Source organism: Dendrobates tinctorius, unplaced genomic scaffold (assembly GCF_039654945.1).
Source record: "Dendrobates tinctorius isolate UK_male_01 unplaced genomic scaffold, ASM3965494v1 ptg000011l, whole genome shotgun sequence".
In the NCBI taxonomy this organism is placed as follows: Eukaryota; Metazoa; Chordata; class Amphibia; order Anura; family Dendrobatidae; genus Dendrobates; species Dendrobates tinctorius.
The window spans coordinates 25,615,237-25,641,558 of record NW_027361679.1 but is presented as its reverse complement, the minus strand read 5'-3'; the positions used below and the strand labels follow the sequence as shown (position 1 = coordinate 25,641,558).

General features: G+C 44.2%; 1 protein-coding gene across 2 annotated transcripts in view; it reads right to left on the bottom strand.

The window, feature by feature from the left end:
• RASSF6 (Ras association domain family member 6) overlaps positions 1-26,322 on the bottom strand; it is a 275,225-nt gene that overhangs the window by 164,472 nt on the left and 84,431 nt on the right. For both annotated transcript variants that reach the window (XM_073590376.1, XM_073590367.1), the window contains exon 8: positions 12,617-12,668. In XM_073590376.1, coding sequence (XP_073446477.1) covers positions 12,617-12,668 — 52 coding nt within the window. The remainder of the gene's footprint in view (positions 1-12,616; positions 12,669-26,322) is intronic.

Below are 26,322 nucleotides of genomic sequence, written 5' to 3'. Positions count from 1 at the left end.
AATGCTCTAGTGTATAATGGGCCCTGTAAATGCTGCTCCAGTGTCTGATGTCCACCTTTGGAATGTTCCAGTGTATGGTGGGCCCCATCTATCATTCTCCAGAGTATAGTGCTCCCCAAAAATTGCTGTCCCAACATTGAAAACAATCAAATAAGTCTCCTCGCTAGGGAATCCCTGTACTTGTCTGGACAGGTGCTGTAGCTTGCTTAACAGCTCGCCAGCCGTTCTCACGCCCAGTATGGATTACACGTGATTGCACAAAGGTGAGAAAGGGTACCGTATCCCCAGATAACATGTATGGATAGCGTACACATTCAAAATATATGTCTCAGGAGGCAGGCTCAGACGGTGTTAGGCCCAGTATGGATTGCACGTGATTGCACAAAGGTTAGAAAGGGTACCGTATCCCCGGATAACATGTATGGATAGCGTACACATTCAAAATATATGTCTATACAGCATGAGGCAGGCTCAGACGGTGTTAGGCCCAGTATGGATTGCACATGATTGCACAAAGGTTAGAAAGGGTACCGTATCCCTGGATAACATGTATGGATAGCGTACACATTCAAAATATACGTCTATACAGCATGAGGCAGGCTCAGACGGTGTTAGGCCCAGTATGGATTGCACGTGATTGCACAAAGGTTAGAAAGGGTACCGTATCCCTGGATAACATGTATGGATAGCGTACACATTCAAAATATATGTCTCAGGAGGCAGGCTCAGACGGTGTTAGGCCCAGTATGGATTGCACGTGATTGCACAAAGGTTAGAAAGGGTACCGTATCCCCGGATAACATGTATGGATAGCGTACACATTCAAAATATATGTCTATACAGCATGAGGCAGGCTCAGACGGTGTTAGGCCCAGTATGGATTGCACGTGATTGCAGAAAGGTTAGAAAGGGTACCGTATCCCTGGATAACATGTATGGATAGCGTACACATTCAAAATATATGTCTCAGGAGGCAGGCTCAGACGGTGTTAGGCCCAGTATGGATTGCACGTGATTGCACAAAGGTTAGAAAGGGTACCGTATCCCTGGATAACATGTATGGATAGCGTACACATTCAAAATATATGTCTCAGGAGGCAGGCTCAGACGGTGTTAGGCCCAGTAAGGATTGCACGTGATTGCACAAAGGTTAGAAAGGGTACCGTATCCCTGGATAACATGTATGGATAGCGTACACATTCAAAATATATGTCTATACAGCATGAGGCAGGCTCAGATGGTGTTAGGCCCAGTATGGATTGCACGTGATTGCACAAAGGTTAGAAAGGGTACCGTATCCCTGGATAACATGTATGGATAGCGTACACATTCAAAATATATGTCTATACAGCATGAGGCAGGCTCAGACGGTGTTAGGCCCAGTATGGATTGCACGTGATTGCACAAAGGTTAGAAAGGGTACCGTATCCCTGGATAACATGTATGGATAGCGTACACATTCAAAATATATGTCTATACAGCATGAGGCAGGCTCAGACGGTGTTAGGCCCAGTATGGATTGCACGTGATTGCACAAAGGTTAGAAAGGGTACCGTATCCCTGGATAACATGTATGGATAGCGTACACATTCAAAATATATGTCTATACAGCATGAGGCAGGCTCAGACGGTGTTAGGCCCAGTATGGATTGCACGTGATTGCACAAAGGTTAGAAAGGGTACCGTATCCCTGGATAACATGTATGGATAGCGTACACATTCAAAATATATGTCTATACAGCATGAGGCAGGCTCAGACGGTGTTAGGCCCAGTATGGATTGCACGTGATTGCACAAAGGTTAGAAAGGGTACCATATCCCTGGATAACATGTATGGATAGCGTACACATTCAAAATATATGTCTATACAGCATGAGGCAGGCTCAGATGGTGTTAGGCCCAGTATGGATTGCACGTGATTGCACAAAGGTTAGAAAGGGTACCGTATCCCTGGATAACATGTATGGATAGCGTACACATTCAAAATATATGTCTATACAGCATGAGGCAGGCTCAGACGGTGTTAGGCCCAGTATGGATTGCACGTGATTGCACAAAGGTTAGAAAGGGTACCGTATCCCTGGATAACATGTATGGATAGCGTACACATTCAAAATATATGTCTATACAGCATGAGGCAGGCTCAGACGGTGTTAGGCCCAGTATGGATTGCACGTGATTGCACAAAGGTTAGAAAGGGTACCGTATCCCTGGATAACATGTATGGATAACGTACACATTCAAAATATATGTCTCAGGAGGCAGGCTCAGACGGTGTCAGGCACAGTATGGATTTGACGGCCCAGATTACACAGCAGAGGAGCAGGGAGAGGTAAAGATTGCAAATGCTGGGGCCCTGCCCAAGCAAGGGGGGCCCACTCGTGGGCGTCGGTACTGGCACTGGGCCCCTCATAGTACAGCGGTGTGTCTGACGGCGGGTGTGCACCACCACCGTCAGAGACACTTGATTGCACTATGAGGGACCCTGTGCCAGTGCCCGCGCCCAAGAGTCGGCCTACCCACCTGTCCAGGGCAACGGCACTCGCACGGTGTCGTGCAGTAGGTGGTGACCCCGGCCATGGGGGGGGGAGGCAGCACAGTTAGGGAGTTTTAGAAAGTGGCATATGTTGATGTTGGACATTCAGCTGATGCAAAAGGCGAAATAGGTGAAGTACCAGGAAGAGGTGGACCAAAGCAAGCCATTTTTCTGTCACCCTATGTGTCATCAGGGGAAGGTGGGACAAAATCCTTGGAGACCCATGCGTGGTTCATTTTAATGAAGGTTAGATCATCCACATTTTGGGTTGACAGACGGGTCCTTTTTTCTGTCAGGATTGATCCAGCTGCACTGAAGACTCTTTCCGATAGCACACTTGCAGCTGGGCAAGCGAGCTCCTGTAAGGCATATTGGGCCAATTCAGGCCAGGTGTCCAGTTTAGCGGCCCAATAGTCAAAGGAGAATGACTAGTGTGGGAGAACATCGATATGGGAGGAAAAGTAGTTTGTTACCATAGTTGACAACTGCTGTCTCCTGTCACTTTCCATCGATGCAGTATTACCAGTTGTGTGAGCGGTATTTGAAAAATCAGTCCACAACATTGTCATGAAACCCCTGTCTCCAACGCCACTTCTGCTGTGTGCACCACGAACACCTCTGCCAAGCTGCCCCCGGCCCGTACGGCTCGTGTGAGAACCATTACCGCTGCTGTGTGCTGGGAATGCCTCAAGCAACCGATTTACCAGAGTTGCTTGTTTATTAGCCAATATTAGGTCAAGGTTCTCCTGTGGCATGATGTTTTGTAATTTGCCTTTATAGCGTGGATCCAGGATGCTGGCCAACCAGTAGTCGTCATCGTTCATCATTTTGGCAATGCGGGGGTCCCTTTTTAGGATCCGCAAGGCATAATCTGACATGTGGGCCAATGTTCCCGGTGTCAATGATGCACTGCGAGTGCTGGGTGGAGGAGCACTTTCTGGCAAATCCACATCCCTCCAGTCACGCACAAACCCTGTACCAGACCTTGCCACGCCAACATTTTCACTTGCCCCACGAGATGCATCCTCCTCCCCTAAGTAATCATCCCCATCATCCTCCTCCTCTTCTTCCTCCACCTCATCCAGGAAAGGTCCCTGAGCAGACAATGGCTGAATGTCATCAAGGATTCCCTCCTCCTCTTCCTCCTCATCAACATTGGCTGCAGACGCCTGCTCCTTAAGGTGCGTCAAAGTTTGCATGAGCAGACGCATAAGTGGGATGCTCATGCTTAGGATGGCGTCGTCTGCGCTTACCAGCCGTGTGCATTCCTCAAAACACTGAAGGACTTTACAAAGGTCTTTCAGCTTCGACCACTGCACACCTGTCAACTCCATGTCTGCTCTCAAAGTGCCTGGCCGTGTATCCTCCCACAAATGCATTATGGCCTGCCTCTGCTCGCACAGCCGCTCCACCATGTGCAGGGTGGAGTTCCACCTTGTTGCAATGTCGATAATGAGGTGGTGGTTGGGAAGGTGGAGCAATCGCTGCAGCTTCTGCATACGAACGGAGTGTACAGTCGACCGGCGGATGTGCGCGCACAGTCTTCGCACCTTCTGGAGCAGGGCTGTTAACTCCGGATAATTTTTGAGGAAGCACTGCACCACCAGGTTCAAGGTGTGAGCCAAGCAAGGTATGTGGCTGAGTTTTGAAAGGGCTATGGCTGCCACAAAATTACGGCCGTTATCACTAACTACCTTGCCTGCCTCAAGATGTACACTGCCCAGCCATGACTCAGTTTGTCGCTTCAAGTACTCGGCCAGCACCTCGGCGGTGTGTCTGTCGCCCAAACACATCATCTGCAACACAGCCTGCTGACGCTTTCCACTAGCTGCTCGATAGGGGGACACATCGTGTGCAACAGTGGCAGCTGCAGATGGAGTGCTCGTACGACTGCGCTCTATGGACGAGCTTTCGCTTCTGGAGGAGGTGGAGGAGGAGGAGGGTCGAACGCCTACAGCCAACTGTTTCCTATACCATGGGCTAGGCAGCACTGTCCCACCACCGCTGTCCCCTGTGGACCCTGCATCCACCACATTAACCCAGTGCGCAGTGATGGACACGTAACGGCCCTGGCCATGCCGACTGGACCATGCATCAGTTGTGAGGTGCACCTTTCCGCTCACTGACTGCTTGAGTGCATGGACAATGCGGTCTTTCACATGATGGTGGAGGGCTGGGATGGCTTTGTGAGAGAAGAAGTGGCGACTGGGTAGGTCATAGCGTGGTACTGCATAGGCCATGAGTTCGCGGAAAGCTGTGCTTTCCACCAACCGAAAGGGCATCATCTCAAACGAGATTAGTTTGGCAATGTGGGCGTTCAAACCCAGTGTACGTGGATGAGAGACTGAGTACTTTCTTGACCTACTCATAGTGTCTGGGAGGGTGAGCTGGACTTGAGAGCTGCATATGGTGGAAGTAGCGGTGGACAGGGCGGACTGAGAGAGGGTTGATGATGGTGATGGAGTTGGTGTTCTTTCTGATGGCCTAGAATCAGTCTTTCGTTAATATAACAGTGGGATTCCCTGACTGCTGTGGTCTTGCAACGACACCTCAACATTTGCTGCTGTGCTAACCGGTGGGCTTACAGTGGGGGAAACAATGTAGCGTTGCTGACTACCTTCGTTGTGATCAGTTGCACATGTGGCACTTGAGGTTTGGTGTTGTGTCCACGCTTGCAAGTGCATGCTGGTTAAATGTCTAAGCATGCAACTGGTATTCAAATTTTTCAGATTTTTCCCTCGGCTAAAGGTCTTTGCGCCCTTCTTACAGATAACCTTGGCCTGATCATGAGGATTTTGTCCAAAAAAGTGCCACACTGCACTCTTCCTACTTTGGCAGACATTTTGCGGCCTAGCACGCTGTGATCTTTTGACCCTCTGGACAAGCTGTCCAGCAACTCTTTTGCTGTTTGGAACCTGTCTTTGGAGTGCTCCGGGCCTGCCAGATAACAGCTGTTGCGATGTCGATGTCTGCTGTGGATGCTCCTCATCTGAGCTATTGGAAGCAGCACCCTCTTCCCCCAATGGATGCCAATCTGGGTCAACAACTGGGTCATCCATCACCTCCTCTTCTATGTCATGTGCACCTTCCTCTGTGTCACCGTGTATGGTGGTATAGTGTGCGGGAAGGGGCACCTGAGTCTCATCAGGGTCAGAATCTGGCTCTGTACACTGCGAGGACAATGTAGTGCTCTGAGTGAATGTACCAGCAGAATCATCCATCAGCGGCTGTGCATCAGTGCACTCCATGTCAGATTCATCTTGGCCTGGGTAATTCACCATTTCACTTGATAATCCAGGCATGGTATGTGAAAACAGCTCCATGGAGTAATCAGTAGTATGGCCTGCGTCATCCTTCAATCTTGGTTGGGGTGAAGGACACAAGGAAAGGTGTGGTTCATGAACATGAGCCTCCAATGACGACTCAGTGCTTTTACTTTTTACAACTGAAGAAGAGGAGGCGATAGAGCTGGAGGCTGAGTCAGCAATGTAAGACAAAACTTTTTCCTGATGCTCTGGCTTTAAAAGCGGTTTGCCAACTCCTAGAAAACTAAGCGTTCGAGGCCTTATGTAGCCAGACGATGACGCAGGGTCAGCACCTCCTGCATTCGGTCCTATTTTGCTCTTGCCACTACCATCAAATCCACCACCAACACCATCATTACCAGCTGCCAACCCCCGCCCAATTCCACGGCCTCTTCCACCAGCCTTCCTCATTTTTGGTAGAAATGTAGACAAAATCCAACAAACTATATAGTAATGTAAAACAAGGTACAAGGTGTCTATAGGACAGGGGAGATTTTGAATTTCTGCACACACTTTTGGACACTGGACACTTTTGGATTGTGTGAGGCCCACTGATATCTGAGCGCTATGTGACAGGCTCGATGGCACAGCTGTGACAAAAGTGACTAGAGGATAAGGGAGATTTTGAATCTCTGCACACACTTTTGGACAGTGGACACTTTTGGATTGTGTGAGGCCCACTGATATCTGAGCGCTATGTGACAGGCTCGATGGCACAGCTGTGACAAAAGTGACTAGAGGATAAGGGAGATTTTGAATTTCTGCACACACTTGTGGACAGTGGACACTTTTGGATTGTGTGAGGCCCACTGATATCTGAGCGCTATGTGACAGGCTCGATGGCACAGCTGTGACAAAAGTGACTAGAGGATAAGGGAGATTTTGAATTTCTGCACACACTTGTGGACAGTGGACACTTTTGGATTGTGTGAGGCCCACTGATATCTGAGCGCTATGTGACAGGCTCGATGGCACTGCTGTGACAAAAGTGACTAGAGGATAAGGGAGATTTTGAATCTCTGCGCACACTTTTGGACACTGGACACTTTTGGATTGTGTGAGGCCCACTGATATCTGAGTGCTATGTGACAGGCTCGATGGCACTGCTGTGACAAAAGTGACTAGAGGATAAGGGAGATTTTGAATATCTGCACACACTTTTGGACACTGGACACTTTTGGATTGTGTGAGGCCCACTGATATCTGAGCGCTATGTGACAGGCTCGATGGCACTGCTGTGACAAAAGTGACTAGAGGATAAGGGAGATTTTGAATTTCTGCACACACTTGTGGACAGTGGACACTTTTGGATTGTGTGAGGCCCACTGATATCTGAGCGCTATGTGACAGGCTCGATGGCACAGCTGTGACAAAAGTGACTAGAGGATAAGGGAGATTTTGAATTTCTGCACACACTTGTGGACAGTGGACACTTTTGGATTGTGTGAGGCCCACTGATATCTGAGCGCTATGTGACAGGCTCAATGGCACTGCTGTGACAAAAGTGACTAGAGGATAAGGGAGATTTTGAATTTCTGCACACACTTGTGGACAGTGGACACTTTTGGATTGTGTGAGGCCCACTGATATCTGAGCGCTATGTGACAGGCTCGATGGCACTGCTGTGACAAAAGTGACTAGAGGATAAGGGAGATTTTGAATTTCTGCACACACTTGTGGACAGTGGACACTTTTGGATTGTGTGAGGCCCACTGATATCTGAGCGCTATGTGACAGGCTCGATGGCACTGCTGTGACAAAAGTGACTAGAGGATAAGGGAGATTTTGAATATCTGCACACACTTTTGGACACTGGACACTTTTGGATTGTGTGAGGCCCACTGATATCTGAGCGCTATGTGACAGGCTTGATGGCACTGCTGTGACAAAAGTGACTAAAGGATAAGGGAGATTTTGAATTTCTGCACACACTTGTGGACAGTGGACACTTTTGGATTGTGTGAGGCCCACTGATATCTGAGCGCTATGTGACAGGCTCGATGGCACAGCTGTGACAAAAGTGACTAGAGGATAAGGGAGATTTTGAATTTCTGCACACACTTGTGGACAGTGGACACTTTTGGATTGTGTGAGGCCCACTGATATCTGAGCGCTATGTGACAGGCTCGATGGCACTGCTGTGACAAAAGTGACTAGAGGATAAGGGAGATTTTGAATTTCTGCACACACTTGTGGACAGTGGACACTTTTGGATTGTGTGAGGCCCACTGATATCTGAGCGCTATGTGACAGGCTCGATGGCACTGCTGTGACAAAAGTGACTAGAGGATAAGGGAGATTTTGAATTTCTGCACACACTTGTGGACAGTGGACACTTTTGGATTGTGTGAGGCCCACTGATATCTGAGCGCTATGTGACAGGCTCGATGGCACAGCTGTGACAAAAGTGACTAGAGGATAAGGGAGATTGGATTGCTTTTAAAAAAGCAGTTTGCGGAGCAGTGGGTAAACAGCAATGACAGCCTGTCAGGAAGCCTTAGAAGGCAGCCCAACAACCAACACCACTGATACACCACTATATAGCCTCCCCTTGCACTGCACACACAGTGACTGGTGTGTTGTGCAGGCCAAATTGCTAGCAGCAGAAGCAGTTTTTTTTTCTTCTCTGCAGGACAAAAAAAAAAAATTGGGATTGCTTTTAAAAAAGCAGTTTGCGGAGCAGTGGGTAAACAGCAATGCCAGCCTGTCAGGAAGCCTTAAAAGGCAGCCCAACAACCAACACCACTGATACACCACTATATAGCCTCCCCTTGCACTGCACACATAGTGACTGGTGTGTTGTGCAGGCCAAATCGCTATCAGCAGAAGCAGTTTTTTTGTCTTCTTCCCTGCCTAACGCTCTCCCTACAGAATCAGCAGCAACCTTTCCCTATACTAAGATCGGCAGAAGTAAGATGGCGGTCGGCGTGCACGCCCTTTTATACCCCCTGTGACGCCCACCAAAGCAAGCCAATCACTTGCATGCCCTTCTGAAAGATGGTGGTGACCCGTGCCTATGTCATCACGTTGCCCACAGTGTCCGTGGATCCTGATTGGCTGAAAAAGAGCGCAAAACAAACTTTTGAAACGCGACTTTGGCGCGTAAGTCGCCGACCTCGTGGCCGACCTCATCCTAGGGTCGGGTATCGTTTCATGAAACCCGACTTTGCCAAAAGTCGGCGAATTTTGAATTTTTTCGACCCGTTTCGCTCAACTCTATTGACAGGTTCATTTTAATTGTGCTTCCACAAACAGAATTTTCACAAGCCTCTCCATTTAGCAGGCCCCAGAGTTAACTTGGCTTTCATCCTTCAATTCCTATAAATGGATCTGGACTTGCAAGAGGGAAACCTAGAATGCATCCATAGCTGATAGCTGGTCAATTGAGCTGACAATATAGTCAACAAGCTGGGTCAAAGCCAAAGAGGCAGATACAAGACACATGTGGCAAGGACAATGTCAGGGTGGTAGCAAAAGTCAAAGCCAAGGAGACAGAGCCAGAGGGAGGATCATGAGGCACATGGAATGTTAAATCAAAGCAGGAGGAATTGTTCATTATGACGAGCTAATGGGGAGAATACATGGTTCTAACACAGGGACCCTCTTCTGTCTGTGTTTGTTCCTGATTGTGAGAACATTATTTTCTGACTTCGGTTGAGTTCACATGTTGATATTTCACCAATAACAAAAGTCACAGACGACACTTAGTTTATAGATCACACTTGTGTTTCATGATGGCAATGATTCAAAAAGCTGTTTATTTCGGTAAAAGTTGCATAGGACCATATATATTATATATATATATATATATACAGTATATATACACTCACTGGCCACTTTATTAGGTACACCATGCTAGTAAGGGGTTGGACCCCTTTTGCCTTCAGAACTGCCTCAATTCTTCGTGGCAGAGATTCAACAAGGTGCTGGAAGCATTCCTCAGAGATTTTGGACCATATTGACATGATGGCATCACACAGTTGGCGCAGATTTGTCGGCTGCACATCCCTGATGCGAATCTCCCGTTCCACCACATCCCAAAGATGCTCTATTGGATTGAGATCTGGTGACTGAGGAGGCCATTTGAGTACAGTAAACTCATTGTCATGTTCAAGAAACCAATCTGAGATGATTCGAGCTTTATGACATGGCGCATTATCCTGCTGAAAGTAGCCATCAGATGTTGGGTACATTGTGGTCATAAAGGGATGGACATGGTCAGCAACAATACTCAGGTAAGCTGTGGCGTTGCAACGATGCTCAATTGGTACCAAGGGGCCCAAAGAGTGCCCAGAAAAAATTCCCCACACCATGACACCACCACCACCAGCCTGAACCGTTGATACAAGGCAGGATGGATCCATGCTTTCATGTTGTTTACGCCAAATTCTGACCCTACCATCCGAATGTCGCAGCAGAAATCGAGACTCATCAGACCAGGCAACGTTTTTCCAATCTTCTACTGTCCAATTTCGATGAGCTTGTGCAAATTGTAGCCTCAGTTTCCTGTTCTTAGCTGAGAGGAGTGGTACCCAGTGTGGTCTTCTGCTGCTGTAGCCCATCTGCCTCAAAGTTCGACGCACTGTGCGTTCAGAGATGCTCTTCTGCCTACCTTGGTTGTAACGGGTGGCAATTTGAGTCACTGTTGCCTTTCTATCAGCTCGAACCAGTCTGCCCATTCTCCTCTGACCTCTGGCATCAACATGGCATTTCCGGCCACAGAACTGCCGCTCACTGGATTTTTTTTCTTTTTCGGACCATTCTCTGTAAACCCTAGAGATGGTTGTGCGTGAAAATCCCAGTAGATCAGCAGTTTCTGAAATTCTCAGACCAGCCCTTCTGGCACCAACAATCATGCCACATTCAAAGGCACTCAAATCACCTTTCTTCCCCATACTGATGCTCGGTTTGAACTGCAGGAGATTGTCTTGACCATGTCTACATGCCTAAATGCACTGAGTTGCCGCCATGTGATTGGCTGATTAGAAATTAAGTCTTAACACACAGTTGGACAGGTGTACCTAATAAAGTGGCCAGTGAGTGTATATATATATACAGTCATATGTTAAAGTTTGGGCACCCCTATTAATGTTAACCTTTTTTCTTTATAACAATTTTGGTTTTTGCAACAGGTATTTCAGTTTCATATATCTAATAACTGATGGACTCAGTTATATTTCTGGATTCAAATGAGGTTTATTGTACTAACAGAAAATGTGCAATCTGCATTTAAACAAAATTTGACCGGTGCAAAAGTATGGGCACCCTTATCATTTTCTTGATTTGAACACTCCTAACTACTTTTTACTGACTTTCTGAAGCACTAAATTGGTTTTGTAACCTCATTGAGCTTTGAACTTCATAGCCAGGTGTATCAAATCATGAGAAAAGGTATTTAAAGTGGCCACTTGCAAGTAGTTCTCCTATTTGATTCTCCTATGAAGAGTGGCATCATGGGCTCCTCAAAACAACTCTCAAATGATCTGAAAACAAAGATTATTCAACATAGCTTTTCAGGGGAAGGATACAAAAAGTTGTCTCAGAGATTTAACCTGTCAGTTTCCACTGTGAGGAACATAGTAAGGAAATGGAAGAACACAGGTACAGTTCTTGTTAAGCCCAGAAGTGGCAGGCCAAGAAAAATATCAGAAAGGCAGAGAAGAAGAATGGTGAGAACAGTCAAGGACAATCCACAGACCACCTCCAAAGACCTGCAGCATCATCTTGCTGCAGATGGTGTCACTGTGCATCGGTCAACAATACAGCGCACTTTGCACAAGGAGAAGCTGTATGGGAGAGTGATGCGAAAGAAGCCGTTTCTGCAAGCACACCACAAACAGAGTCGCTTGAGGTCTGCAAAAGCACATTAAGACAAGCCAGTTACATTTTGGAAGAAGGTCCTGTGGACTGATGAAACAAAGATTGAGTTGTTTGGTCATACAAAAAGGCGTTATGCATGCGCTGTATTGTTGACCTGTTGACCGATGCACAGTGACACCATCTGCAGCAAGATGATGCTGCAGGTCTTTGGAGGTGGTCTGTGGATTGTCCTTGACTGTTCTCACCATTCTTCTTCTCTGCCTTTCTGATATTTTTCTTGGCCTGCCACTTCTGGGCTTAACAAGAACTGTAACTGTGTTCTTCCATTTCCTTACTATGTTCCTCACAGTGGAAACTGACAGGTTAAATCTCTGAGACAACTATTTGTATCCTTCCCCTGAAAAGCTTTGTTGAATAATCTTTGTTTTCAGATCATTTGAGAGTTGTTTTGAGGAGCCCATGATGCCATTCTTCATAGGAGAATCAAATAGGAGAACTACTTGCAAGTGGCCACTTTAAATACCTTTTCTCATGATTTGATACACCTGGCTATGAAGTTCAAAGCTCAATGAGGTTACAAAACCAATTTAGTGCTTCAGGAAGTCAGTAAAAAGTAGGAGTGTTCAAATCAAGAAAATGATAAGGGTGCCCATACTTTTGCACCGGTCAAATTTTGTTTAAATGCAGATTGCACATTTTCTGTTAGTACAATAAACCTCATTTGAATCCAGAAATATAACTGAGTCCATCAGTTATTAGATATATGAAACTGAAATACCTGTTGCAAAAACCAAAATTGTTATAAAGAAAAAAGGTTAACATTAATAGGGGTGCCCAAACTTTTACATATGACTGTATATATATATATATATATATATATATATATATGCACACACACTGATCACTATTTATTCCAATGCAAATTAGATCATTAAGCTAAATGAAAAATACTCACCTCCTGAGGCATGAATAATGTACAGTGCAAACTCATTTGGGTTTGTTTCAATCTGTCAAACAAAAACATAATTATGATTAATATTAAGGATAAACTGATAAAAGCTTAGAAAACAGTGTTTATGACTTCCACAATCCATATAATCTACTAATAATCTACCAGAGTCCAAGTGGTTGTTGCGGACAGCATTCACATTTGATCTTTCTTTGCAAGTCTTTTTAATAGTTCCCAGTTTATTGTTGAAAAAAATACACGGAAACTGTGCACTCTGGAAATAATAGAGTAGAGAAAAAATTACATTCCCTGCAAACAAGTGGAGTTGTTATTAGACTCAGTGGGGCAAATTTACTGTAACACACCAGTAAATTGCACCAGATTTCTTGCTCAATTTGCACCCAAAACTGTCTTGTACTTGCCTTATACTTATTGTGTTTTAGGAACTTTTTGAGAGTGGCTAGATGAGAGGTGTGGCTTAAAAAGGCAGTGGCTAAAATGTGGCATATTGCACAGAAATTTTGGCACAAAATTGTAAAGAGAGCCAACCAACCAATATGTGGTATAAATTTAATGCCTCAATTCATCATTGTTTTTGCACCTTTTTTTCCCAGAGTAAAAATAGATCTTATGGTTACTTTTTCTTAAATTTGAGCCTTATTCATTTTTGAATTTACACTATTTTTAGACTTTTTCTTCGTTATGTTGCATTTTTATTTTCTTTTGATCAACAAAGCGGGCGTATTTTTTTAAAGGCCTCCTTCACATGTGAGTTTCTCCTGTATGTGTGATGACAGTTTTCATGGTGACGGTAAAGTCCCATAGAGGGACTAAACAAAAAAGTTTTAAAAAATTGTAAAAAAAATTTAAAAAATCACAAAAGAAATTAAATAAAAAAATGTAAAAAATCTAACAATAAATACATATTTATGTAAAAAAAGTAAACATATTCAGTATTGCCGAGTCTGAAACGACCCAATCAATAAAACTGTCATACTACTTAACCCCATCAGTGAACATCGTAAAAGAAAACATGGCATAAAAACTATGCTTTTTCATCACATTGCCAAAAAAATGGAATAAAATGTGATACAAATAAAATGGTACCAATGAAACATTATTTTGTCTCAAAAACAACAAGCAGCCATACAGCTCTGTCAGCGGAGAAATAACAAAGTTATAGCTCTCAGAATACAGGTATGCAAAAACAATATTTTTTTCTATAAAATAGTTTATTATGTAAAAGCATCAAAACATAAAAACAGATATAAATATGGTAGTGCTGAAATCTCACTGACTTGAAAAATTAAAATGCTTTAGCACTTTTATCACACTGTGAACAGCATAATAAAAAGAAAACAAATTGCTGGTTTTTGTTCCTTCTGCCACCCAAAAATCGAAAATGCCCAAATTGGTACTAATAAAAACATCAACTTTTCCTGCAAAAAAACAAGTTCCCACTTGTTTCTGTTGGCAGAAATATCAGAAAATTATAGCTCTCAGAATATGGCAATGTAAAAACTCATTTTTGCAAAAAAATAAGTGTTATTAGCGTGTGACAGCAGCCAAACATAAAACAATATATAAATCTGGTATCGCTGTAATCGCACCGACCCGCTGAATAAAGTCATCTAATTATTGATGATTATTGCTAATTATTGATTGAGCATTCAATTTTCTGCAGTCACCACAGAAGTGGAGGGGCCTATCCTTCTCATGTACCAATACCTCTGGCAGCGCCCAAGGATTCTGGCTCTTTTGTGTTACCTGGTTGTCCAACATGCTGGCCATCATGTTCTTCTTGGCACACTTTTGAAGGAATCTGACAGTAGCGTTTCTGGATAGGAGGAGTATTCCCGTTTGGAATCTCATACTCGATGGTAGAGAAGCATCTAAAATTTTCCCTATGGTGAGAGAAAACCACCTGAAATCTTCCAGAAGCCTCTGCTGGACAGGGGTCAGTGTCACTTCAACAGCATAAGTCCAGCCTAAGATGAGATTGGGCAGTAGGTTGAGCCCTTTTCTTCCCTCCATCAGGCGAATTGACTTCAGTCAGCAGTGCATCCCCTGGTATAGTGACTTAGCTATCCAACATGTTAATGCAACGGATGGGCACACAGACATCTTTCACACTTGCTAGCACACGGGCCACCAAAGGCCTTGTCTGGGACCCCTCCTCGAATATCTGCTCAATGAGCACCTCCAGACCATTTGGCCTTCGATAGGTCCCCACAGGTACCATCAGAAGCTGTTCTCTCTTCGGTGCGATCACCATTGGTATGCATGGAGGAACTTTGACCAGGCCAACAGGACGACCGGATGAGGTGCTTTTCTGAAAGCTGCAACTTCTTAGAACCTGCTGCAGGACCCTCTGGGTTGGCTAGTGGTTGTTGTGCATAGCCAGTATCGTGGCCCTACCTTAGCAAACAGACAGTGATGCAGATCCTGTAATATGTTCATTTCCAAGGTCACGTCTATTCCCCACCTTAGGGGGTGATCCATCAGAACCACTCCTTTTGTGCCGATGTCTTGGCCACATAGCTTCATTCTCATTTGCATGATTCCCTTCACAAGCAACTGGCCATTGTTAGTTGCTGCAATATTAATAACGCTCCCATCTTCGGGTTCCACCATATGGCTGAAATAGCTCTCAAAGATCTCTAGGGGCATGATGGTGCATTCAGACCTGGTATCCACTTAACACCTTACTTTCTGTCCATCAAAATCAGCCTCTAGCACCAGACTGCGTGAATATAAATTGTGTTCTCCACGTTAGGGGGTTTGCAAATCAGCTACTGCAGCGGTTGGTAGCTTAAAGCTGGCCCCATTATGTTGAGATGAGTCTTGGCATCACAATCCCTGGTAAGGTGGCCAACTCATTGACAATTTCCGCAGAGGAGCCTCCTGAGTCTCTGCGCACCAGACTCGCTTCCCCTGTTTGGTCTTCCCACTCGAGTCAGGACACATGAAAGAGCTCAGGTAGTCGGAGCTGTCTCCAGAAGTTTGACTGGTCTCATTTGCATCTGGGACACTTCCAGTCAAATGCCTTTTAGTTCTGCTCGCAGAACCTGAACCACATCCTTGAGAGTCTCCGAGTCTTTGGACCCCACCCAGCTTTTCATCACTTGAGCGCTACTCACTACTTTCTCAAACACAGGCATGGACTCCTCTTCCCTTTCTATTGTGGCAAGGTAGACATTGTAAAACGTCAGGTCAGCTGTCATCCAGGTCATCTCTTGCAACTTGTCCCATAGGAATTTGTTGACTAACCCAGCTATTAACTGATCCTGCAACAGACTATCCAACTCCTGGAAAGCTCTCATAGCCTCAGTATCCCACCACTGTACTTCATTCAACATTTCTTGCAAGGCATTGAAAAATTCATTACAGTCTTGGCTTCTCACTGCAGTCAGTTGAAAAAGAAACTTTGCAGCTGACCACTTTGGTATGCCCCCATGGATTCCTTCAAACAGCAAGAGTATTTTGTCTAAGGTGTCCCTTTCGGACAGGCCGTTCCATTACTGTCCATCTGGCATTGCCTTCTAGGGCATTCAGTACTATTTCTGCACACAACTCTGGGACCAAGTTGCATATTTTATTAAGACTTCGCACCCTTTCTGTCCAGTCTTGCTATAACATATTTTTGCCGTCATATTTTGGCAAATGCTGCAATAGCGTCCCTGCCAAAAGGTACCCCTCTGGATCAAATGCTGTGGCAAGCGGGTTTGGCACCTGAGCCAGGATCACTGGCAATAAGGGATAATGTCACTCCATGTTCCTGTCCATGACAGTAGCTGTATCCTGACGACTATGTCAACATGTAGATCGTGTACCGGGGTGGTCTCTCCTAGAATACAGCGGGCTGAGGACAAAAATCACAACCAATTTATCAAAAATTTACTTTTTACTAAAAACGGAACCTCAGTTACCCTGAAAATACAAGAAAGAAACACAGTTCAATTTCACATACACCTAGCCTGAGTCAGCTAGGACCCCTGCTCTACACAACCGATATGTCCATGACGTTCTATCGGATGCACTATAACATCCCTGGCCTGTGGTTCTGTCTTAGGGTATGTTTCCATGGGGCGTACTCCTTCAGTATTTGCGGCGGATTGGGCGCTGCCTACAGCCGCAGCATCCAGATGTTACAGCATAGTGGAGGGGATTTTAATGAAATCCCATCTCCACTATGCATGCAGAAACACAGGTGCTCAGTCTCCGCAAGATAAATATCAGTCTATGAATAGGATATGGTGATTCCGCATGTGTTCAATGAACACATGCGGTATCACCGCACGTACAACAGGGGGCGGCGCTTTGGGCAGAGCGGGGTATCCGCTGCGTCCAAAGCGCAGAGCTTCCGGACCATGGACACATACCCTAATGCAATAACCGAGAATTTACCAAGGCCAAATGTGTAATTGGATGGGTGCAAGAGGCGATCCCTGCAGTGGTATAGCGCAGAGATTCACAAACTTAACAATTCTCTAAGGCTACAATATTTTTAAGCTATATTTATACAAGTTTTTCGTAATGAGATGAGTATGTAGCTCTGATTATTTAATTCTACAAATGTTAAGTCCATTTTCTTCTGTTACTCTTGGATAAATGAAGAATTTGAGGCTGAAACACCATTTTTTGAGTGAAAAATGTATTTTTTCATTTTCAGGGCTCAACATTATACCATTTTGTAAATCAACTGCTGCTTGAAGGTGCTCACCACACTTCCAGATAAGTTCTTTGATGGGTGTAGTTTCCAAAATGAGGTCACTTGTGGGGGGTTTACACTGTTTAGGCACATCAGGGGCTCTGCAAACACGACATGATGTCCGCTATTTATTCCAGTTTATTTTGCACTCCAAAAGTCAAATTTAGCTCCTTCCCTTTCGAGCCCTGCGGTGCGCCCAAACAGTAGATTTCCACCACATATGGGGTATCAGTGAACTCACTAAAAATTGCACAACAAATTGTATGATTCATTTCCTTCTGTTACCTTTGTGAAAATGAAAAATTTTGGGCTAAAACAACATTTTATGGAGGAAAGTAAAATTTTCAGTTTTTCATTCCACATTGCTGTAATTCCTGTGAAGCATCTGGAAGGTTAAAAAAAAACTTCATTTATAGGGTTTTGAGCACCTTGTGGGGTGCAGTTTTTAAAATTACTCCTCAGTCACTTCAAATGTGATGTGGTCCCTAAATGCTGATGTAAGGTACACATGTGGCAAATGTTATTTATAAACTACGGTATTTTATGTAATATGACTGTCTGGGTTAAGGGTATATAAATACAATTTTGAAATTTGTGAAATTTTCACCAAAATTCCAATATTTTCACAAATATGCAAAAAATATTGACCTAAATTTGCCACTAACATAAAGTACAATATGTCACAAAAAACAATCTCAGAATCATTGAGATATGTTGAAGCGTTCCAGAGTTATTACCTAATTAAGTGACACTGGTCAGAATTGTAAAATTTAACCTGGTCAGGAAGGTGAAAACAGGCTCGGAGGTTGAAGGGGTTAAACATAAGTAGGACCAATAAGAAACAGAGTATAATTTTAATATGCACTTCAACAAATTATTCAAATTTAATCAGATTTTTAATTTAACAATTTAAAGTTATGTTTTATTTTTGATTGGTTAAAACAATTTTTTTTTTACTTCAGCTTTCTGCCAATGCACAGTGTAGACAGGAAGATGCAAATCAGTGGTGTGGGAAGGGTTATACAGAGCTAGGCATTCAGAGAACTGGTAGATCTGCAGCAGCCCAGAATTTGATAGATCGCTGGAATCAGAGTCTCTACCATGCGACTCTCAGATGGGGTAGCAAACACCTGCCAACAGGTAATCTAATATATAAAGCTCAATGTGTGTGTATATTTGTATGTGTGTATGTCCGGGATTGGCATGTGCACCGTCGCAGCTACAACCACAAAATTTTGCACAGTCACACGTCTGGACCCCAACAGCATCTTAGGCTATGTTGTGAGGCGAAATTTTAACCCAGTGCGTTCCAATTCACCAAACAATTTTGCCTATTATTCTTATCATTTCTATGGTGTTATCGTCCTTCTGTAAAGCTGGAAATAACACAATTTATTACCAACACAGACCACCCTCTGACACAGACTGCAGGGGGAGCCCAGTACCACACAGGATAGGATTAGATACAAAGCTCAGCAGTCAGTAGCACACAGGATAGGATTAGATACATGGCTCAGCAGTCAGTATCACACAGGATAGGATTAGATACACAGCTCAGCAGTCAGTATCACACATTATAGGATTTGATACACAGCTCAGCAGAAAGTATCACACAGGAGAGGATTAGGTATACAGCTCTGCAGACATTATTGCACAGGACAGGGTTAGATACACTGCTCAGAAACAGGATGTGCCAAAGGAGAGGGCATTTTCATTCCAAGAATTCCACTCATTCCATCTGATTTGTTTTTTGATTTTAAACGCCTCCAGTTTCCAGTTCAAACAGAATAGGATTAGATACATGGCTCAGCAGTCAGTATCACACAGGATAGGATTAGATACACGGCTCAGCAGTCAGTATCACACAGGATAGGATTAGATACACGGCTCAGCAGTCAGTATCACACAGGATAGGATTAGATACACAGCTCAGCATACATTTTCACACAGGACAGGGTTAGATACACAGCTCAGAAACAGGATGTGCCAAAGTAGAGGACATTTGGACATTTTCATTCCAAGAATTCCACTCATTCCATCTGATTTGTTTTTTGATTTTAAATGCCTCCAGTTTCCAGTTCAACTGCTATTTGCAATGTCCATTAACAATGCTCAGGGACAGTCCTTGAAAGTAGTAGGGATCGATTTGCAATCTCCATGCTTTTCTCATGGTCAACTTTACGTGGTCTGTTCAAGAGTTGGAACTGCCAAAAATCTGTTCATCTTTGCACCGAAAGGAAAAACCAAAAATGTTGTTTATCAAAAGGCTCTTGAATGAGTTGAAAGTAAAATACTATCAATACTTGGGTAATCGTTTAGTTAATTTGTGTTGCAAATCTGTAGTGTTGAATATATGAAGTGAAATGTTTTTATGGGCAATATAATCATTATAATTTGTTATAACTAACCACAGTTGGTTACTATGCCCAGGCAACGCCGGGCTCTTCAGCTTGTATATTTATATACAATGAAGGAAATCATTATTTGAATTATTTGATCCCTTGCTGATTTTGCAAGTTTGCCCACTGACAAGGACATGAACAGTCTGTAATTTTAAGGGTAGGTTAATTTTAACATAGAATAGAATACCAAAAATAAAATCCAGAAAATCACATTGTAAAAATTATATAAATTTATTTGCATTTTGCAGGGAGAAATAAGTATTTGATCCCCTACCAAACATTAAGAGATCTGGCTCCTACAGGCCAGTTAAGCGCTCCTAATCAACTTGTTACCTGCATTGAATACAGCTGTCTTACATAGTCACCTTTATAAAAGACTCCTGCCCACAGACTCAATTAAGCAGTCAGACTCCAACCTCTATAACATGTGCAAGACCAAGAGCTTTATGAGGATGTCAGTGACAAGATTACAGACCTGCACAAAGCTGTAATGGGCTACAAAACCTTAAGTAAGGCGCTGGGTGAGGAGGAGACAATTGTTGGCGCAATAGTAAGAAAATGAAAGAAATACAAAATGATTGTCAATCGACATCGGTCTAGGGCACCATGCAAAATCTCACCTCGTGGAGTATCCTTGATCATGAGGAAGGTGAGAATGGCATGAACTTGTTAATGATCTCAAGGCAACTGGGACCACAGTCACCAAGAAAACCATTATTAAAACATTATGCCGTAAAGGTTTTAAATTCTGTATTGCCCGCAAGGTCCCCCTGCTCACGAAGGCACACGCGCAGGCCCGTCTGAAGTTTGCCAATGAACACCTGGATGATTCTGTGAGTGATTGGGAGAAGGTGCTGTGGTAAGATGAGTCAAAGATTGAGCCCTTTGGCATTAACTCAACTCGCTGTGTTTGGAGGAAGAGAAATGCTACCTAAGACCCAAAGAACACATCCCCACTGTCAAGCATAGAGGTGGAAACATGTTTTAGGGGTGTTTCTCTGCTAAGGGCACAGGACTACTTCACCATATCAATGGGAGAATGGATGGAGACATGTACCGTAAAATCCTGAGTGACAACCTCCTTCCCTCCACCAGGACATTAAAACTGGGTCGTAGCTGGGTCTTCAAGCAAGACAATGACCCAAAACATACAGCCAAGGCAACAAAATAGTGGCTCAAAAAGAAACACATTAAGGTCATGGAGTGGCCTAGCCAGACCTTAATCATAGAAGAAAACTTATGGAGGGAGTTGAAGCTATGAGTTGCCAAGTGACAGCCTCAAATTCTTAATGATTTAGAGATGATCTGCAAAGAGGAGTGGACCAAAATTCCTCCTGACATGTGTGCACACCTCATCATCAGCTACAAAAAACGTCTGACTGCTGTGCTTGCCAACAAGGGTTTTACCACCAAGTATTAAGTCTTGCATGCCAGAGGGATCAAATACTTATTTCTCCCTGCAAAATGCAAATGCATTTATATAATTTATACAATGTTATTTTCTGGATTTTATTTTGTTATTCTATCTCTCAATGTTAAAATTAACCTACTCTTAAAATTATAGACTGTTCATGTCTTTGTCAGTGGGCAAACTTACAAAATTAGCAAGGAATCAAATAATTTTTTCCTTCAAATATATATATATATATATATATATATATACACACACATACACACACACACACAGTGGGTACGGAAAGTATTCAGACCCCTTTAAATTTTTCACTCTGTTTCATTGCAGCCTGTTATGACTGGGTCACCGAGGAGGAGAGCAAGCCCAAGCAAAGCCGCAGAAAACCAGAGAGGTTGGTAACTAAGCAGATTGCAGGCCCCTGTTCCTATCCACACAAGTAGCAGTAGCCGTGGAGTGTGCCTACGATGATCCTAGATGCCTCGGCACAGCCGGAGAGCTAACTAAGCCTAAAGCAAGAAATGGGAAATCTAAACTGCCCCAGAGCAGACCCTAAAGGAATAGATAGCCCCCAAACATATATTGTCGGTGAGACAAGATGAAAACACAAAACGCAGGTAGGAAAATAGACTGAGCAAACGATGGGGCCCACACTGACGAGACAGGACAGGAAAGGAAAGACACTGTCTGCAATCACGCAAAAAAAACCCTGCAAAAAGGTCCAACACATCTGACGCAAAAATACTGAAGTCGCACGACTTCTCCCACAATATCAGCACTCTGGTATATTCTGAAAGCAGAGCAAAAAGAGGCCAATCTAATAAGGCACAAAAACAAACTGGCACAAGCAGTAACATATGGATGGAGATTCAGCACAGTCACAGCTGGAGCTGGCTGACCCACACAACACTGAAATAGACAAAACCAGATCAAATGTGAACAGAATAGCAAAAGAACACTTAGTTGAGCATGCAGGGACTGAGCTGGAAACTAAGACCTCAGGAGGCAGGAAAAAATCACAAGCAGGGACAGAGAGAGTCGGCTGTCTTAAATCCAGTCTGAAACCACAGATCTCCAATCGTCATCCTCATTATCAGGTGGCAAGCCTCTGTTAATCAGATCAGCTCCATTACCTCCAGTAACCACCAGAGGGAGCCCAGAAAGAGAACTCGCAACCCCTCCGTCAACCTGACCAGCTCCACCACCTTCAGCAGTAACCAGAGGTAGGCCACAAAGCAAATTCACAACAGTACCCCCCTTGAGGAGGGGGTCACCGAACCCTCATCCATGCCACCAGGCCGATCAGGATGCGCCCGGTGAAAAGCACGAACCAATCTATGGGCATGAATGTCAGAAGCAGAGACCCAAAAATTATCCTCCTGGCCATAACCCTTCCATTTGACCAATTACTGGAGTCTCCGTCTAGCCAAACTAGAATCCAATATTTTCTCTACCTCATATTCCACATTGCCTTTACCCAATACAGGGTCAGGAGGCGCCGCCATAGGAACTACTGGCTCCACAAACCTCTTCAACAGAGATTTATGAAACACGTAGCTGGAAGAGCCAATCGAAAAGAAACAGGATTAAGAATCTCCAAAATCTTATATGGTCCAATGAATCTTGGCTTGAACGATGCAACCTTCATAGAAATATTCTTTGATGACAACCAAACCATATCACCCACTTTAAACCGGGGACCAATGGTCCTATGCCGGTTGGAAAACCGTTGGGCTTTTTCCTGAGAGAGGGAAAACTTATCCACCACTTGGTCCCAAATCTGCTGCATTCTCTTTACCACAGTGTCCACACTTGGGCAGGTCGAAGATTCCACTTGCCCTTAAGAAAATCAAGGATGAAACCCAAAGTTACAGAAAAAGGGCGACATCAAAGTGGCAGAACTAGCTCTATTGTTCAGCGCGAATTCGGCCAAGGGCAAAAATGAGACCCCGTCATCCTGATAAGCAGATATAAAACATCTCAAATAGGACTCGAAAGACTGGTTTGTTCTCTCAGTCTGCCCATTGGTCTGAGGATGAAATGCAGAGGAGAAAGATAACTGAATTCCCAGTTTGGAACAAAAAGCTCTCCAAAATCTAGAAACAAACTAGACTCCTCTGTCCAACACAATGTTCTCAGGAATCCTGTGCAACCGAACTATCTGTTGTAAAAACAAGGGCACCAGTTCAGAAGAAGATGGCAACTTTGGGAGTGGTACAAGATGGATCATCTTAGAAAATCTATCACAAATCTCCCAGATAACAGTCATTCTCTAAGAGACAGGAAGATCGGAAATAAAATCCATTGAGATATGGGTCCATGGCCTCTTGGGCACCGACATGGCATCAACAACCCACTAGAATGAGAACAGGGTGTCAAGAGCCCCGCACTGCACTTGCTCACTGAGCCAGTGCGGGTGTCCTGAGTACAAAAACAGTGCTCAAAGATACCTGTGGAGCAGGGCAGCAGCGGTGACGATGCGTGCTTCAGACTATCAGGACCTGAAGCACGTGACTGCAGGGGCGTGGCCTAAGCTCCACAGAGCTAGGAGCTGCAGGGAAACTCCTAGAAAGGTAACTACAGGACAATGTTACCAAGGGGCATAGACAAACAGAAACCAGATGAAGCCAGGGTCAAAGCACAAGATAGCAATACAGTACCAAAGGGTTAGACAGAGAAAATAGTCAGGACGTAGCAATAGATCAGAATACCAGAACGAGCAACAGACGGTACAATAGGGGCAAACGGTAGCGGAGTAACAATAGCCAAGCCAGGAGGTCAGAACCAGAGAAGACAATAGTACCTAAAACGTGAGACGGAGTTTAGAGTGAGGGACAGGCCGGGTCATACACGGGAATCAAACAAGCAACGCAGAGTACATGCACACCAGGGGTCAGACACACCAGAACAACAGTATAGCTGACAGTGAACCCTGGTAAAGAGTGAGTATAAATACCCCTCCCAGATCCAGAAAGAGGCCACGAACACTTAACCCTGTGAGTGCAGGGCAAGAACCCTGTTCAAACCATGACACAGGGTTTGGACCGAGAACAAGTCCCACAGGACTGCACAAAATTCCTGACATCACGAGATAAGGCAGGCCACCAAAAATACCGACTCACCAAATCTCTGGTACCAAAAATACCTTGATGACCAGCCAACGCAGAGCAATGAATTTCAGAAATTACTCTCTTCTTCCTCTGGTCAGAGACATACAATTTTCCCATAGGGCAACGTTCAGGTTTGTCCTCCTGAAATTCCTCCAGGGCATGTCTCAAATCGGGTGAGATGGCGGAAAGAACTACATCCTCATTTAGAATGGTAGTAGGCTTGGTCACAATAAGAGAATCCGCAAAGAAACTCCTAGAAAGGGCGTCCGCCTTAATATTCTTAGTGCCCGGAAGAAAAGAGACCATGAAATTAAAACACGTGAAAAACAAGGCCCACCTAGCCTGTCTAGGATTCAAGCGCTTGGCTGATTCAAGATAAATCAAATTCTTGTGGTCGGTGAGGACGACAACTTGACGTCTAGCTCCCTCCAACCAATGTCTCCACTCTTCAAATGCTCATTTCATGGCCAACAATTCCTGATTCCCCACGTCATAGTTACGTTCAGATTGGGACAATTTTCGAGAAAAGAAGGCACAGGGATTCATTTTAGAAGTCACCGGATCTTTTTGGGACAATATGGCTCCTGCACAAATCTCAGAAGCATCTACCTCTACCTGAAATGGGAGTGAGACATCAGGTTGCCGTAGAACCGGAGCAGAAGTGAATCTCCGATTAAGCTCCTGAAATGCAGAGACTGTCTCTGGAGACCAATTCACCACATCAGCACCCTTTTTGGTCAGATCAGTCAGTGGTTTGACAATACCAGAAAAATTACTGATAAATTTACGGTAGAAATAAGCAAAATCTAAAAACTTCTGGAGAGCCTTCAAAGAAGTGGGCTGAACCCAATCATAAATGGCCTGTACCTTGGCCGGGTCCATTTCAGTAGTAGCAAACGGGGACAAAATGAATCCCAAAAATGAAATCCTCTGTACACCAAAGAGGCACTTCGATCGCTTAACTTACAGGGAATTTTCCCTCAAAATCCGGAACACAGTCCGGACATGTTCCACATGAGAATCCCAGTCACTGGAAAAGATCAAAATATCATACAGATGAATGATCAAAAACTTATCCACAATGTCCCGGAAAATATTGCTCATAAAAAATTGGAAGACAGACGGGGCATTAGTGAGCCCAAAAGGCATCACCAGGTGCTCAAAATATCCCTCCGGAGTATTAAACGCCGTCATCCATTCATCCCCATGCTTGATGCGAATAAGATTATACGCCCCCTGAGGTCAAGTTTGGTAAACCAACAAGCACTTTTAACTCTGGAAAATAAATCAGAAATCAGGGGTAACGGGTACTGATATTTCACAGTGATTTTGTTAAGGGAACGATAGTCTATACAAGGCCTAAATGAACCATCTTTCTTGGCCACAAAAAAAAAAACAGCACCTAAAGGTGAATAGGATGGTCTGATATGACCCTTCTCCAACGACTCCTTGATATAAGATCGCATAGCATCATGTTCGGGTACCGATAAGTTGAAAAGCCGACCCTTGGGAAATTTACACCTGGGCATCAACTCAATTGCACAGTCGTAACTCCTATGAGGAGGCAAAGACGCAGACTTACTCTCACTAAATACATCAGAAAAATCAGCCAAATAATCAGGAATATCATGAGACTGGGGAGAGGTGGAGAAAACAGAAGTGTCACTAAGAACACATTGACAACCCCAACTCATCACAGACACAGATTTCCAATCCAAAACAGGATTATGAGTTTGCAACCAGGGAAAACCCAGAACAATAGTACCATGCAAATTGTGCAACACCAAAAATTTTCAATTTTCTTGGTCGTCCTGGGCGACACGCATTATCACCTGGGTCCAAAACTGGGGTTTATTCTCCGCCAAAGGAGTAGCATCAATACCCCTCAAAGGGATAGAAGTATCATGGGAATACCACAACGTTTAGCAAAGTCCAAATCCATCAGATTCAAAGCTGCTCCTGAATCTACAAAAGCCTTAGGGGAAAATGACAAGGAGCAGATCAGGGTAATTGCCAAAAGGAACTTAGGCTGTACACTGCCCACAGCAAATGTGTGAGCAAAACGTTTTTCTCATTTA